Raw genomic sequence first — 14,556 nt, 5'->3', positions numbered from 1 at the left:
CACTGACTAGTTGTCTAAAATTTGTAAAATTAATTACCTTCCTTCATTGATGAGTTCAATAAATGCAAGGCCTGCATTCTTCTGAATGGAATTTTGCCATTCCTAAAAGGAGAAAGCAAACCAACTGTAAGAAAAATGAGCATGTAAACAAAAGTAACATCTGGTTTAAGGTTCATGTTGATCCTAATAACTTCCACGTGATATTACTTCTAAATCTTTCTAAAAGATTTTTAACAAATGTTATTTTGCAAGAAATCAAAACTTTAAAAGCAGTCCTGTATTACTTAGTTAAAAAGGTGCTTTTGAATTCCCAGTGATGCCGACTAAGATAGAAAGTGAGATCACACGGACAAAACTCACTGTGACTGTAAAATATTGCTTGTTTTACACTCTTCCTATGGCATATTTAGAATATGCTTTAGATAACTTTTTGGTTATTATTCTAGTGATTTCAATGTTTTTGGTCTTTTTAATATAGCTGGCAAATTGAATTTTTTGGATTAAAAATTATATCCCTTTCAATGGTACTATAAATAATACTTGCCTAACGTATTTTTATTAAAAGTCCTTATTGATCAGTCATGCCACTCATCTATAGACTTTTCCTCCATGATTTTCCACTAATTAAGTGCTGGCCACAAATTCAGCTTGAGGAAACACAGTCTCCATGTCAACCCTTCACTCTGTCCCTGATCACTTTCCCTTTTAAAGTTCTGCACACATGCTGGGAATAAATGTGGTCCCCAAAAGTAGGTACTTAGGATGTAAACATTCTTTGTCCTAAGTAAATTTGTGAAGAATTAGAAGAACAAATCATGAATCTATATTTCCCCAGGAGAGAGAATCAACAACTTGGAAAAAGGGACATGATAGTCTGGGGACAGTAATGATCTAATAAAAGCCTAAATGACTCTGTTTTTAGCAAAGCCATTGTGTTTTAGCTGCCATAACTTTTATCCCAATGCCAAGATCTTTGTTGCATTTTACTGAACTTATTAAAACTTGCAAATCATTTTTGTCAAAAACAATTGTTGGCAACGCTTTTTCCCACATTTTAACAAAATGACTTACTACTCTCCTCATATAGTTTGCATTAACTGAGGCACAGCATTAGGCAAAAGTCTCCACAGAAGAATAAACAAAAAGAGGATAGAAAGACCTAGGCTGATTCTTCGGAACCATTCACAATTTTAAGATTAGAAAAAGCAGCGGTTGAAAGGGACAAGAAAGGATCTAGAAAAATTTAAGAACAGATGCAAAATATTATAGCATTATTCAAAGGAAAATAATCCATGTATAATACATTGGCTCAAGAAAATTAAAAAAATACAAGACCCTTTAATCACTAATACCATTTTTTTAATGATTAGGAAGTTAAAATTCTACTGTATGTGAACTGCAAAATTAAAATATAGTAAACCACAAAATATATGAAACACAAGAACAAAAGTACAAAAGTCAAAAAAGATGTCATTCCAGAGGAGGGTAACGAAAGCTCTGGTGGTAGAGTCGGCACCAGAACCAGGGGCTGGCACTAGAGCTGGTGCTGGCCCGAGCTGCAGAACTGGCCCAGAAGCGATGCCTGAGCTGGCTCTAGCTGTGGAGAGACTCTATCTCTGGTGCTACTGCTGGATATGTTGCTGAAGTTGGCACTAGGTGTATTGCTGGCCCTAGCTCAGACAGTAGTGCTAGAACTGGTTGTGAATTGGCTCCAGTTCTGGGACTGACTTTAATTCCGGCACTGGTGCCAGGCCTGGTGTGAGAACTGGAGATAAGGATGACTCTAGATCTGGAGCTGATACCAGCTCTAGAGCTGAAGCCAGAGCTGGCACTAAGAAGCAGCTGGTACAAGAGCTAGTGCTGGAGTTGGCTCTAGCTCTACAGCTGGATCTACCTTTATCCAAGAGTTAGTGTAGGCGCTGGCTCTAGCTCAGAGGTGCTGCTAGAACTCGCTCTGGAATTTGCTCTAGCTCTGGAGCTGCTGCTAGAGCTGGTGCTACAGTTAATAATGGAACTATCTCTATCTCTGGAGCTGACTCTAGTTATATAGCTGGTTCTAAAGCTGATTCTAGTTCTAGTATTGCTACTGGCTTCAGCTCTGGAGCTGGAGCAGGTCCCAGAGCTGTATGTAGCTCTAGAACTTATGCTAGAACTGGCTCTAGCTCTACAGGTGCTAGATCAGGTGCTAGAGCTGACACATGAGCTGGTGCCTGAGCTACTAATACACTTCTGAAATCATTACATAGAGCTGACATCCTGACATGAAAGACAAAGATCAAGACAATAGTACAGAAGGGATACTAGGGACAACAACAGCAACAAAAGAAACCTGAAAATTTAAAAAGAGAACATAAAAAGAGACAGCTTAAAAAACAAAGTTGAAAACATCTCCCAGAAAATAGAACAAAAAGATAAAAGAGTTGCAACAATAAGAAGAGAGATAAAGAAATAAGGAAAGTGGAGAATCTTCTGATGAAAGACCAACATCCACTGAGTAGGAATTGTAGAAAGAGTGAATAGGGAACATGGAAGAAAGGAAGTTATCAAAGTAATTTAAATTATTTCCTAGGAATTAAGTACATGACATAACATCCCCAGCAAAGCACGTCATCATAAAATTTTAGAACAGGGTTAAAGAAAAGGCTTACAAGAAAAAAATTTCTCTATACAAGAAATCAAGAATCAGACTGACACTAGACTTCTCTAGAGCAAAACTGGAAGATAGGAGAAAAGAAAACAACACCTTCAACAGCACAAGGAACATAATACTCAGAACATTATACCCAGCTAAGCTATCCATAAAATATGGGACAAAAGAGTTACATTTTCAGACATGCATAAACATTTATTTTTCAACCACTCTTTTTCAAGAAGAAAGAAAAAGAACCTACTGATGGTGTGCTCTGCCAAAATGAGGAGTAGATCAAACAGGAGAAACAAGATAATGTTGTGACAGCCCCAAAATCTCAGGGGCTTAAAAAACAAAGGCTTATTTCTTGTTCAATTTCCAAGTCCACTGCCCGTGTTCTGCTCTGCTTCATCACTGCCCTCACTTTGGGAGCTAGACTGACAATGTAACCATTATCTGGAACACTATAGGCAACCAAGGTGGAGGGAAAAGAAAAGAAGTTTAAGTATCACTGGCTCTTATAGTTTCTGCCCAGAAGTAACACATGTCACTTCTCACATTTCTGGTCAAAGTCACATGACCAAGCTTCAGTTCAATGCAGCAAAGGAGTGCAAACCCACCAAGTGCTCAAAATGTGGGAAAGAACCAAACATGAACAACCCAAAACATGACTCTAAGGGAAGAAATCATATAAAAGGTGGATACAGATCTAAGAAACAGTTTACAGAATTATTGTAAAGCTAACACAGTTTCTGTGAAGAATCAGGAGAGACTTGTATGCACACTAACAGACTGTCAAGAAGGAAATAATTTCATCAGATTATAGAGAGGTTTTGAATAAGGAAGACATATTTTGAATGAAAATTTAGCATTGCAATGTATATATTTTTTCTTCCAGAATTGTTTTTGTGAAGAAGCAGGCAATATAGTTCCTAAATTTCCTTAATGACAATATAATGCAATCGAAAGGCTTTGTATTTGAGTTCAACTCTTTCCTCAAGTTACAGAATTGCTCTTTCTCAAAGTTTCTTACCAAAGAAGAGCTCACATTGGGGAGGAGGATTGGAGTCTCATCCAAGAGAATTTTCTTGAAACTTTTTGTGATGGTGAGACTTTCTCACTTTATTCTCCCAAGTTTTTCAGATTTTTCATTTTTTAATTTAAGCATTAGAAACCCATCACACCGTTTGTATATTATTACATTGCCAATGTTGCCACATGTCAGAAAAGTCAGGTATGACGAACACACAAGACAGTTCCCTGGATCTGGCGATTAGAATGCAGCCCATTGCGCTGGGCTGATGAATGAAAGGGAATTGAGGAAGAGAAGGTGGTAACCGGAGTATATGCTTTCAAAGAATTCTGTGGTGAAAGCTAAGAAAAAATAGGATAGGAGGCTGAGAGAAAAATCGGTTCATAGTTTTTAAGGGCGAAGAGACCTAAATACAATTGTAGACCATAGAGAATGAAAGAGTCAGAGAAACATTGATTACAAGAGAGAAATGGTGACAGGGAAATCTGGAAGAAGGCATTTAAGAATGGGGTGTCCTGGAAAGGAATAAGGATACTTCTTTCTTCAGAAAAAGAGTAAAACTAGGGGTAGAAGAAGTTTTTCTTTTCTTGTTCACATATAAAATAGTCCACGGTATTCAGGAAGGGACCCTGACTTAAGTAACACAATTGTAAACCATAATGTAATTCTTTTCCAGAAGAGTGTAAATTCCCTGATCTTATTTGCCTTGGTCTTGTGAAATGAAATGTGGTTTTAAATCTTAATATTTAATTTTTAGCACCAGCTACAGCATGAGACACATAAGTAATACTCAATAAATACTATTATTGGTGATTTATTGGGTAAGCTGCAATTCACGTACAATTCACCTTTTGGTATTATCAGAAATGCGAGGCCATATGACAGGTAATAAAACCTCTTAAAATGTTCCTGTTAAGAATGCTCATAACTAATTGAACGTAAGTGTTTCTCTACTCCCACAGAAGCATAATCTAACTGGGCTCTTTTTCTGTGGAAACATGAAAGAGCATTATTAATCACAAAAAGAAGAAAGGATCTCTCTCTTTTTTTCCATCCTCCATCCATAGGGAGGGAAGAAATTTTCTGTCCTCCTCTGAGCCCAAGCAAAAAATTTTACAGACTGTCTATCTTGCTCTTCTGTCACCTCTAACTGTCCTATTATTTCCTCAGACATAAGTAGATATCAAACACTTATGTGATACAGGATTTTAAGACAACAAAAGCCGAAATGCCAACTTTCTAATGTAAGAGTTTAAAACTTGATAACTTAATAGTATTTTCCATGTCTCTGCAACTTCACTTTTTAATGTTTTATATGCACATTATATGATTAGATTTTAGATATTGTATCTTTGAAGGAAGAGCCATATTTTATTTGTCCGTGGTAACCACAGAACCAGAAGAAATAGATGATGTAAACTGCACAGTGACTATACTACAGCATTAAGGCAAAAAGAGTTCAATTCTAGAAGTTTAGCAACATTAGATGGAAAACACAGAAAAAATCCTTATGTATAAAATTTATATTATTATGTGTATAAAGTAGTATATTTCCTGGTATCTTTTTTCTAGGTTCTACTAGTTATTTGCTTGCCAAACATGAATATTTTCTTCTCTACCACAGAAGCCTACTGGTTATGTTTTAAGATGATATGGCTGGGAGTACAAGCGTAATTTTGCAGGCCTTGACCTAAGTAAGGACCAAGTAGATTTCACCTAATGTTAAAAGAGTATAATTCAGTTTTTGAAGATTTTCAAAATTCTTCATCAACTACAATAATCAATTTGGACAATTTCAATTTATCAAGTCAATTTCTGTTAACTACATTAACTAATACTAACAATTTGTAAGGTCGAAAAAATGTTACCGGTTGTCTTTCTTTAAGAAAGCGAGTTTAAAATTTTTATTTTTCAAACTGTGGTATGAGATCAAAGTCCCAGGCAGGAGACATACTAAGTCCCAGGACACACATATTCATCTCCCTGGAGTCTGGGAGGAAAAAAAAAAAAAAGCCATGTAATTTAATTTAAAATTATAAGTAATATAAGAATAATATAGTAAAATACAAATTTTAAAACATAAGAGCATAGAATGTTCCTGTTATGGTGGATTGCATGGGTTACAGCCTGTATCACCCTTTCATCCACTGCATCCCAGGGGGCTGCTTCAATAGAAGAGTTAGAGAAGGAATGACTTAAGACATAAAAGTAGCAGTAAAGCTAGAGATTTTAAACATACATTTTCATTAGCTGTTTTCTGGAATTTTGCATGAGACTTATATATTTTAATCTCTCATTGTTATGGTGAATTTTAAATATATCTCATAAGGCAATGAGGAAAACAGTGTATTTCTTTCAGCTACTTTAAAAAATGCTAAATGAGAAAGAGAAAAAGGGGAAACAACGAAACGTTCCTCACAAGATAAAGTATATTTTCCCTCTCAGAAAATCTTACGATTGAACGAGGGTTTTAGAGCGTGTTTAATGATTTCTGAATGACAGTTGTACAAGTAGCACAAATAAGCAATTTTGAGGGCATCTTTAGTCGAAAAGTCTAATCTCTTTACGTTCTTAGCAAAACACGGCATACAGTATTGGGTAGTAAACAAGAATATGCGTAAGTGTAAAGAAAAAAATGAAATGTGAAGGAAAAAGTAACCAAAGTATAACAAACGGCATATTCTCCTTCGGGTATGCTATTCTGTAGACGAATTTTTAGATCTTACTCCTATGAAAATGGGCAATATTACAACAAGAATTTATGCTGGCAAAGCAATAAATCTTGTGTGTAAAGAGAAAATAATTTTAAAACTTTGGAAATGGAAAATGGGATCAAGCCTACATCATTATTTTCTCAGCACTTAATGTAACTTTTATTACTCATGGAACATTCCCTCTGAAATATAATTATTTATAACTTGTAGTGATTTCTCCCCACTAGATCATAAACTTGTTAATAAAAGAAAGGATCTTGTTTTATCTAATTATGCACATCTAGTAAGTAGCAAGTGTCTGGCATACTGTACATACTCAATGTATCTTTGTTGTTGAATTGAATTTATTTCTCCAAAATCTATAGTATCACTTAAATCTGTGAGTTCTCAATTCTGACTGAACAAAAAAATCAACAGGAATGTTGTTAGAAAGTACCAGTCATATCGGAGTAGTCTCTAAGGATAGGTAGGGCCCAGGCATCAGTATTATTATAAAGCTTCCCAAGTGATTGTGATGTGAAGTCAGTGATGAGAACCACTGACTGTGGTCATTTCTCCCTCTCAACAAGACTGCACACACACACAACACACAAACCTCAACGTGCCTAACTTGCCAGCATGGAGCAATTTATTTATTATGAAGTGATGTGTACTTTTCCCTTCAAATTGTTCCATTATTTAAATTCCTTCTACTCATTTGTAAAATAGTATCCTATTGCATCATAATTACATCATAATTATTGAAGCGTCTACATCTCTAAACTAAGGCCATTACTACAGTCCTTTCCAGCTCTGACATGGTATTTTATAACCATAAATGATATTTTTGTAAGACTGAAAGTGTTACCTTATAATGAACGTGTAAAAAATGTGAGCAATGAATTAGGTTATGCAGTTATTATATTCCTTTACACTGATGCACGTTTCAAAAAGTATTTCTTAAATGCATATTACTATGTAACTGATTCTAGAAGTTTCAAAAGAATAATTAGGTATAATATTGAAAGGGGAGATACGCAAAGCTTTGTGACAAGAAAAGTACACAGCACACAGGAGGAACTGAGTGTCTGCTGTAGTTGCTGAGGCATAAACTACATTGAGAGTTAAGAAATGGGATATAGATGGACAGGGAAAGGAAACTTTAATCACTGTCCTAGCTCCCTAACAATTCTGACATGTAGTATTAGAGAAATTACTTAAAACAAGGCAAATGGATACATGAGAATGTATACAAAAGGATAATAATAATAACATCGTCATTTCAACAAAGTCAATTTCTTGGCAATGACAGGAAAAAATGTATCTTTAAAAATCTTATCTACACATCATTCCAAAGTCTTCTGCCATTTGAGAAAACACACAGACACAGACACACACACACACACACAGACACACACACACACACACACAAACACTGGCTCCGCTACTGAAGAAAATGAACAGCCACAAGAAAAGGTGTAAATTAAATGTAGGCATCAAATTTTTATCTTCATGGGGAAACATACTAAACTGGGTTTGAATGCCTGCAGACAGCTGCCAAGTCTTTAGACAGTTTTGTCACAATTTTTTAACTCTTCTACATGGATGTATAACATTGCCTCAAGATGAAGGACTTTTTCAAAGAATTGGATATCAAGTTAAGGATCCTTTGAAACTAAACACTTTGAAGACAAATAGGTTCCAGAAGGATGACAATGAAATCCCTATGTTCTCTTCACAATCACTTTATGGCAGTTAGATAACCCAGTAGAAATATCAGACCCAGCACATAATATTTTCCCCCACTGGTTTTTCCTCCTCTCTGTCAGTTCAGTGCACACTTCTCATTCCCTTTTGTTTTGTGTATAATTAAGTAAACCAATTTAATGTCCTCAGAGACTTAATCCATCTCAGATTCTTTGAAAATATGGAAAATATTTCAAGGTAAAAATGGGAGGTTAAATTGAGATATTAAGTCTTCTGGAACTCCAGAATTCTTTTTTACTTTCTAATCCTTCATGTCTACTTATCATTAATTGCCACTAAAATAAGTAGGTATATTCCTCAAAAATTTTATAACAAATGCTCATTATAACTGGCATGCTTATAAATTCTTGCAATGTTAGAGAAATTAAGAAGTACAAGGACTGAAGTAAAAAATACTATGCAGAGAGAAAAACAGAGATGAGTGTTTTCAATGTATGCAAAAAATAAAACTAATGAAAAAAAATATGCAAGTATTCAGAGTATGAGTTTTTTCATTTCCATTGCTTATTTTTATGAACATCTTACTAAAAGCATTGTAGGAAAAACTGAATGTAAGAAATGAATAATCAATGATCAGTACAAAGAGATTATCGATATGAAGGTCAGCCACAGAAAAATCATTACACAACATGAAAATATACCAAGTTGATTACTAAAAGAAGAGTTGGTGTATCATATAAAGATAAATACAATGAGGTTTCCCAGGATCTCAGTATGTGGCTAAACTGTATAAATAAATTTAACACAACTTTTTATTACAAATATTCTTGTGAACATATATACACATACACATATATTTATGTTTGTACTTATGATTAAAAATAATTTAGATTGTTTTACAATATATTTTTTAAACAGAGCATTTTCTATAACTATGAATATATACAACATACAAACACATTTATATTGAGTTCTAGAGCATACTCCTTCCTTATTACCTGCTACTAGAAATGATCAGAAGAAATCAAGGAAATGATAACTTTATTAAATAAGAAAATAGAGGAAATGTTTCATATTTTAAGATCTACATAGGTAGGAAAACAGTAAAAGCTAAAATAGGGTTTTTAGAATGTAGTTTTGAAGAAAAAGAACTTTTAAAACTTAAAACCGGGAATTCCCAGGCAGTCCAGTGGTTAGGACTCCGCGCTTTCACTTCCGGGGCCCGGGTTCAATCCCTGGTTGGGGAACTAAGGTCCCGCAAGCCTCGCAGTGCAGCCAGAAAAATCAAAACAACAACAACAAAAATAAAACCAATAAAACAAAATCTTGTACTTGTCTATAATCAATGAAATAACAATGGCTGTCTTTCTCTAATTTATATGATTTATCATGAAAAATATAATTTACATTTATATAACAGAACACATTTCTTAAGAGCTTACTATGTCTTTGAGTCATGACTGATGTACAACTATTTTATCTTAAGTTTATAGTACTGTTGGTATCACTCTTGATGATGGTCTTTGAATGTCATTTTTCTAGAGCTAAGAATAGGTGTATCAGAGAGTGATCCTCAAAACTTTATAACTTAGAATAAGATACAGTAAAATATGAATATAAGGGAAATTATACCATTAGCATCGAGAGCTCTAAACTGTATACAACTATCATAAAAGTGCTGGGTATTACTAAACTACTATGCAAGTTTAGCTTGTCAAAAAACGTTCGTAGATAATCTAAAGATAAAATAGACATTTAATATTTCTCAAGATGTATTTTGTGAGACCTATTAAGTACCAATATTTTGTGTCTACCACCCATGCTTACACAGAAGCAAGAAATCATTATGAAAACTGCCTTATTTTCAAGATAAATAGGGAGCAACCATGTTGCATTGAGCTGTTGATGCTTTGTTGTCTGCCTGGCTTATACACTCTCATATACCAAACTCGTAGCACACATGATCTCAATTCACGCCTTGGCAAAATAATAAATTATTCTATGCCACTTATCTATGCTACCATTTAAGAACAGCAGGAACTTCCAGTTTAAATCTTGAATGTTAAGACCCTGTGTGCAACATTATCATGAAGCAGAGCTATGTGCAGTTATATTAAAATACTTTACATTTATTCATGAATAAGCATGCAGCTATAGGCATATAAGCCAGCATGAGAATCTGAGTGTTGTAGAGAAGCTTAGGAATTGTTCTTTTTAACCCAGTGCAAGAATCTTTGACACACAATTAGCTGATCTTTGCTTGAAGACCTACAATATTCAGGGCTTCTGGAATATCCTGTTCTACTTTTAGACCATATTAACATTAAAAAAATAAAAGCACAGATGTTCATATATGGAAGAAAGAGCTGTGCTGACCAGTACAGCATCTACTAGTCATGTGCAGCTAGTACAAGCACTTGAAATGTGGCTAGTGTGACCTGATATGTGTTCTAAGTCTAAAATACATGCCTGATTTGAAAGGCTTAGAGCCAAAAAAGGAATGTAAAATATTCCATTAAATATTTTTATACTGATTACATACATGTTGAAATTATATTTAGGTTAAATAAAATACATTATTAAAATTAATCTTACTTATTTCTTTTTTACCTTTTTAAATGTGGTTATTAGAAAATTTAAAGTTGTATGTGGCTCACATTATATTTTGATTGGACAGCAGTGCTCTACACTATCAACTGGAAAACATAATTTGTAAACTATTGCTGTTATAACAGCAATTTTTGCTCATACTAATAACAAGAAAAATAATTTTGCACTTACGTGTAGAAATATAATTCGAAAGGATACACATTAAATGACTAATTGTTATTACTCCTGGGTAGTGAAATTATGAGGTAACAGGAAATTTTATTTAAATTTGTAATACTTATTCTAAAATTGCTTTTCTTTTAATTTGCAGGGACTACTTTTACATTAAAAATCATCATAGGCATCTATGCTCAACTGATTTTCAACAAGAGTGCCAAGACCATTTGATGGGAAAAGAATAGTCTCTTCAACAAATGGTGCTGGGAAAACCGGATAACCATTTGTAAAAGGATGAAGTTGGATCCCTATCTCATACCATACATAAAAATTAACTCAAAATGGATCAAAGGTCTAAATTTGGGGCCTAAAATCAGAAAACTATTAGAAGAAAACATAGGGGAAATCTCCATGAGCTTGGATTTGGCCACGGGTTCAAAGACATGATACCAAAAGCATAGGTAACAATAACAAAAATAGATAAACTGGACATTGTTAAAATTAAAAACTTTTGTGCATCAAAAGACACTATCAACAAATGAAAATAACTCACAGAATCAAAGAAAACCTTTGCAAATCATATTTTTGATAAGGGTTTAATATCCAGAATAAATAGAAAACACCTTCAACTCAAGCACAACAACAAAAAACCAATTAAAAATGAGAAAGGACTTGAATAGGTATGTGAAAAGATGCTCAACGTCATTAGTCATTAAGAAAATGCAAATCAAAACCACAATCATGCTCACTAGGAATGGCTATAATTTTAACACCAACAAATAAAGAAAAATAGAGGGAGAGAGAAAATAACAAATGTTGGAAAGGATATGGAGAAATTGGAACCCTTGTTCATTCCTCATAGAAATGTAAAATGATACAGACATTATGGAAAACTAGCAGTTCCTCAAAAAATTAAACACAGAATTACCAAATGACTCAGCAATTCTACTCAATTATATACATTATACCTGATGGTATAAGCCTAAAAGAATTGAAAATAGAGACTCAAATAGATACTTGTTGTCCAATGTTAATAGCAGCATTATTCGCAATATTCAGAAGGTGGAAACAACCCACTGTCCATCAAAAGATTAATGAATAAACCAAATGTGCTACTGTACATAAAATGAAATACTGGTGAACCATAAAAAAGAATTCAGTTCCGATACATGTTACAACATGGAAGAGCCTTGAAAACATTATGTTAAGTGAAACAAACCAGACAAAAAAGGACAAATATTGTTTGACTCCCTTTATATGCTATATAGAGAATAGGCAAAACATAGAGATGAAAAAGTGGATTAGAGGTACCAGAGTCTGGAACGGAGATCAGGAGAATTACTGCCTAAGGGGTGCAGAGTTTTGGTTTGGAATGTTGAAAATTCTGGGAAATAAATAATGATGACAGTTACACAACATTGTGAGTGTAATTAATGCCACTGAATTGTACACTTAAAAGTGACTAAAATGGCACATTTTATGTTATATATGGTTTGCCACAACAAAAATAAATAAATCAAATCATCTTGGGGACTGCGTTCTTCTTTTACTCATGAATTAACTCAGTAAGTAATTAATAAATATCTATACTAACTGCTGGACACTGCAAGATGTGGAGGACACAGTGAGGAGCAAAACTGAAGACCTCACTGGCAACAGAAACATAAAATGAATTTTGTTATGGTGTAAATCTGTAGCATAATTGAAATGAACAACATTCATAATGTGACCCTGAATGACTCTAAAGCTTTGTCATCCTTAAGTAGCCTTTCTTTTTGGATAGTTTTAAAAAATTCTACAATTCAAAAATATCTTAATTAATGTTAAATAAATACACTGATGAGACTATACAATACTTATTTTCTCCACTGGTTGAATGAAATGCTTCAGATAAGGAGGAAATACTTGGCATGATGCTTACTCTGAAAGAAACTCCAATGTAATGGATAAAGAAAATCATACTTTATCACCCATGAGAACATCCAATTAAAACATGTAAACAGGTACCTATATTTACTATCTAGATACATGCACTTCAAATGCTGAAGGGAAGGATGGAGTGATTAAAATCATATAATAAGCCAGAAAAGCTTCATGAAAGAAAATAGTTTGAAATAATTGGGAAGATATGAAGTAATAGTAATAATTCCGTATTTTGTATTTTGATAGTGGTAGTGGTTACATCAATATAAGGATTGAAAGAGCATTGATCTATATACACACAAATGAATGCAGACAAAGAATAGGGAAAGCTGAATGATGTCTGTACCCTAGTTAAAAGTACTGTACCAATATCAATTTCTTACTCTTGATACTGTATTACATTTACATAAGATGGTGCTATTGGAGAAGGCTGGGGAAAGGGTACATGGGACTCTGTGTACTATTTCTGCAACTTCCTGTGAGTCTATAATTATTTAAACAACAACAACAGAACCACAGGAAAAAAAAATGATCATGAGGAAATGTGCAAGGGAAGAAAAAGAGGACAAAGAAAAGTACCTATTATAAGATACTATATATAACTTACTATAAAACAAAGTATGTTGAAATATGTAGGATTAAAGAGAAAAAATCCACCAAAAAGCGAGGGAATATACAAGTGGTAGGACAATGAAATATATACCGTCGGTTTCACTATTTTTCAAAGTTGTTGTAATGTGCCTGAAGAATTTCTATAATGTGAATATAGAAAAATAAAAATAGGGGGAAAACAAACAATCAAAATAACTGGGAAGACAGGAAAGGGCTGGATATTGCAGCCAACTGCGGAAAGCGGCTTTAGTCTAGGGAGGTGGTCTGTCAGTATTCAGGGAAATCTGTTTACCTCAGAATATACTACATTCCTTCTCCTGTGCCACAGAAACTATAACACTCTTAAAGATTATCCTGCAGAAATTGGTAATTATCTTACCAATTTCTTTTTGTCCCAATTTTGGTAGAATTATGAGAATTCAAAAATGAGAAAAGGACTGTCGTTTCTCTTATATTTTACTGTTTTCACAGAGATGAACTCAGAACTTTTGTTCATCCATCATTTTCCTTCTCTGTTTATAATTCAGGTTGGATATGAACTAATCATTATACAAGGATGAAAGTGTTGTATCTTGTATGGGTATCATGAACTACTGAACACTATTTACAAGTTAGAAATTTCTTATCAATCTCAATTCTAGGCTATCAACATACTATAATATTTTATATGAGAAAATACTCTCAAGGTATACTGCCTGGAAATGGGTAATTCCCTATATCACAAATAAACCCAGATACATATACTGTCTAGCTACTTAATTTCTGATGCACTCCAAATGAGGCTAGTCACTGGTCTGAGCACGTAACAGGTTCATTTCTCGCCAGATCTTTGCTTAGACTGAATCTCCTTCTCTGCTTAGGCCGTGTAGAAGGTCTATTAACTTCAAGGGGTCCATCTTTAGTCCATCTTATTAAAGCCTTCCATGAAAATCTTATTTTTAGTTCACAGGATCAATTTTCTGAACCACATATAGTTAGCACTTGATTATATTCAATTTAAAATATCATGCCACAACTTTTTATTCTTCCTTGATTTCAAATTCAGCTATATAAACAGGAAAGTTTCATGGATAACACTAGACTCTAAGAAATAGAAGAATGTATCAATAAATTTTTAGTAAAGATTACAATGCTAAAATAAAAAGGTAGTCACTAAATAATTAAATGCGACATAATTTCACCATGATAATTAG

The 14,556-nt window shown here is 33.9% G+C and overlaps 1 protein-coding gene across 7 annotated transcripts in view; it reads right to left on the bottom strand.

Annotated features, from left to right (window-relative positions):
• NBEA (neurobeachin) overlaps positions 1-14,556 on the bottom strand; it is a 620,064-nt gene that overhangs the window by 313,074 nt on the left and 292,434 nt on the right. For all 7 annotated transcript variants that reach the window (XM_032611436.1, XM_032611437.1, XM_032611439.1 and 4 more), the window contains one exon: positions 38-102. In XM_032611436.1, coding sequence (XP_032467327.1) covers positions 38-102 — 65 coding nt within the window. The remainder of the gene's footprint in view (positions 1-37; positions 103-14,556) is intronic.

This window comes from Phocoena sinus, chromosome 18 (genome assembly GCF_008692025.1).
Source record: "Phocoena sinus isolate mPhoSin1 chromosome 18, mPhoSin1.pri, whole genome shotgun sequence".
NCBI lineage: Eukaryota > Metazoa > Chordata > Mammalia > Artiodactyla > Phocoenidae > Phocoena > Phocoena sinus.
Note: the sequence above shows the minus strand (reverse complement) of the source record. Positions and strands in the feature narration are given on the sequence as shown.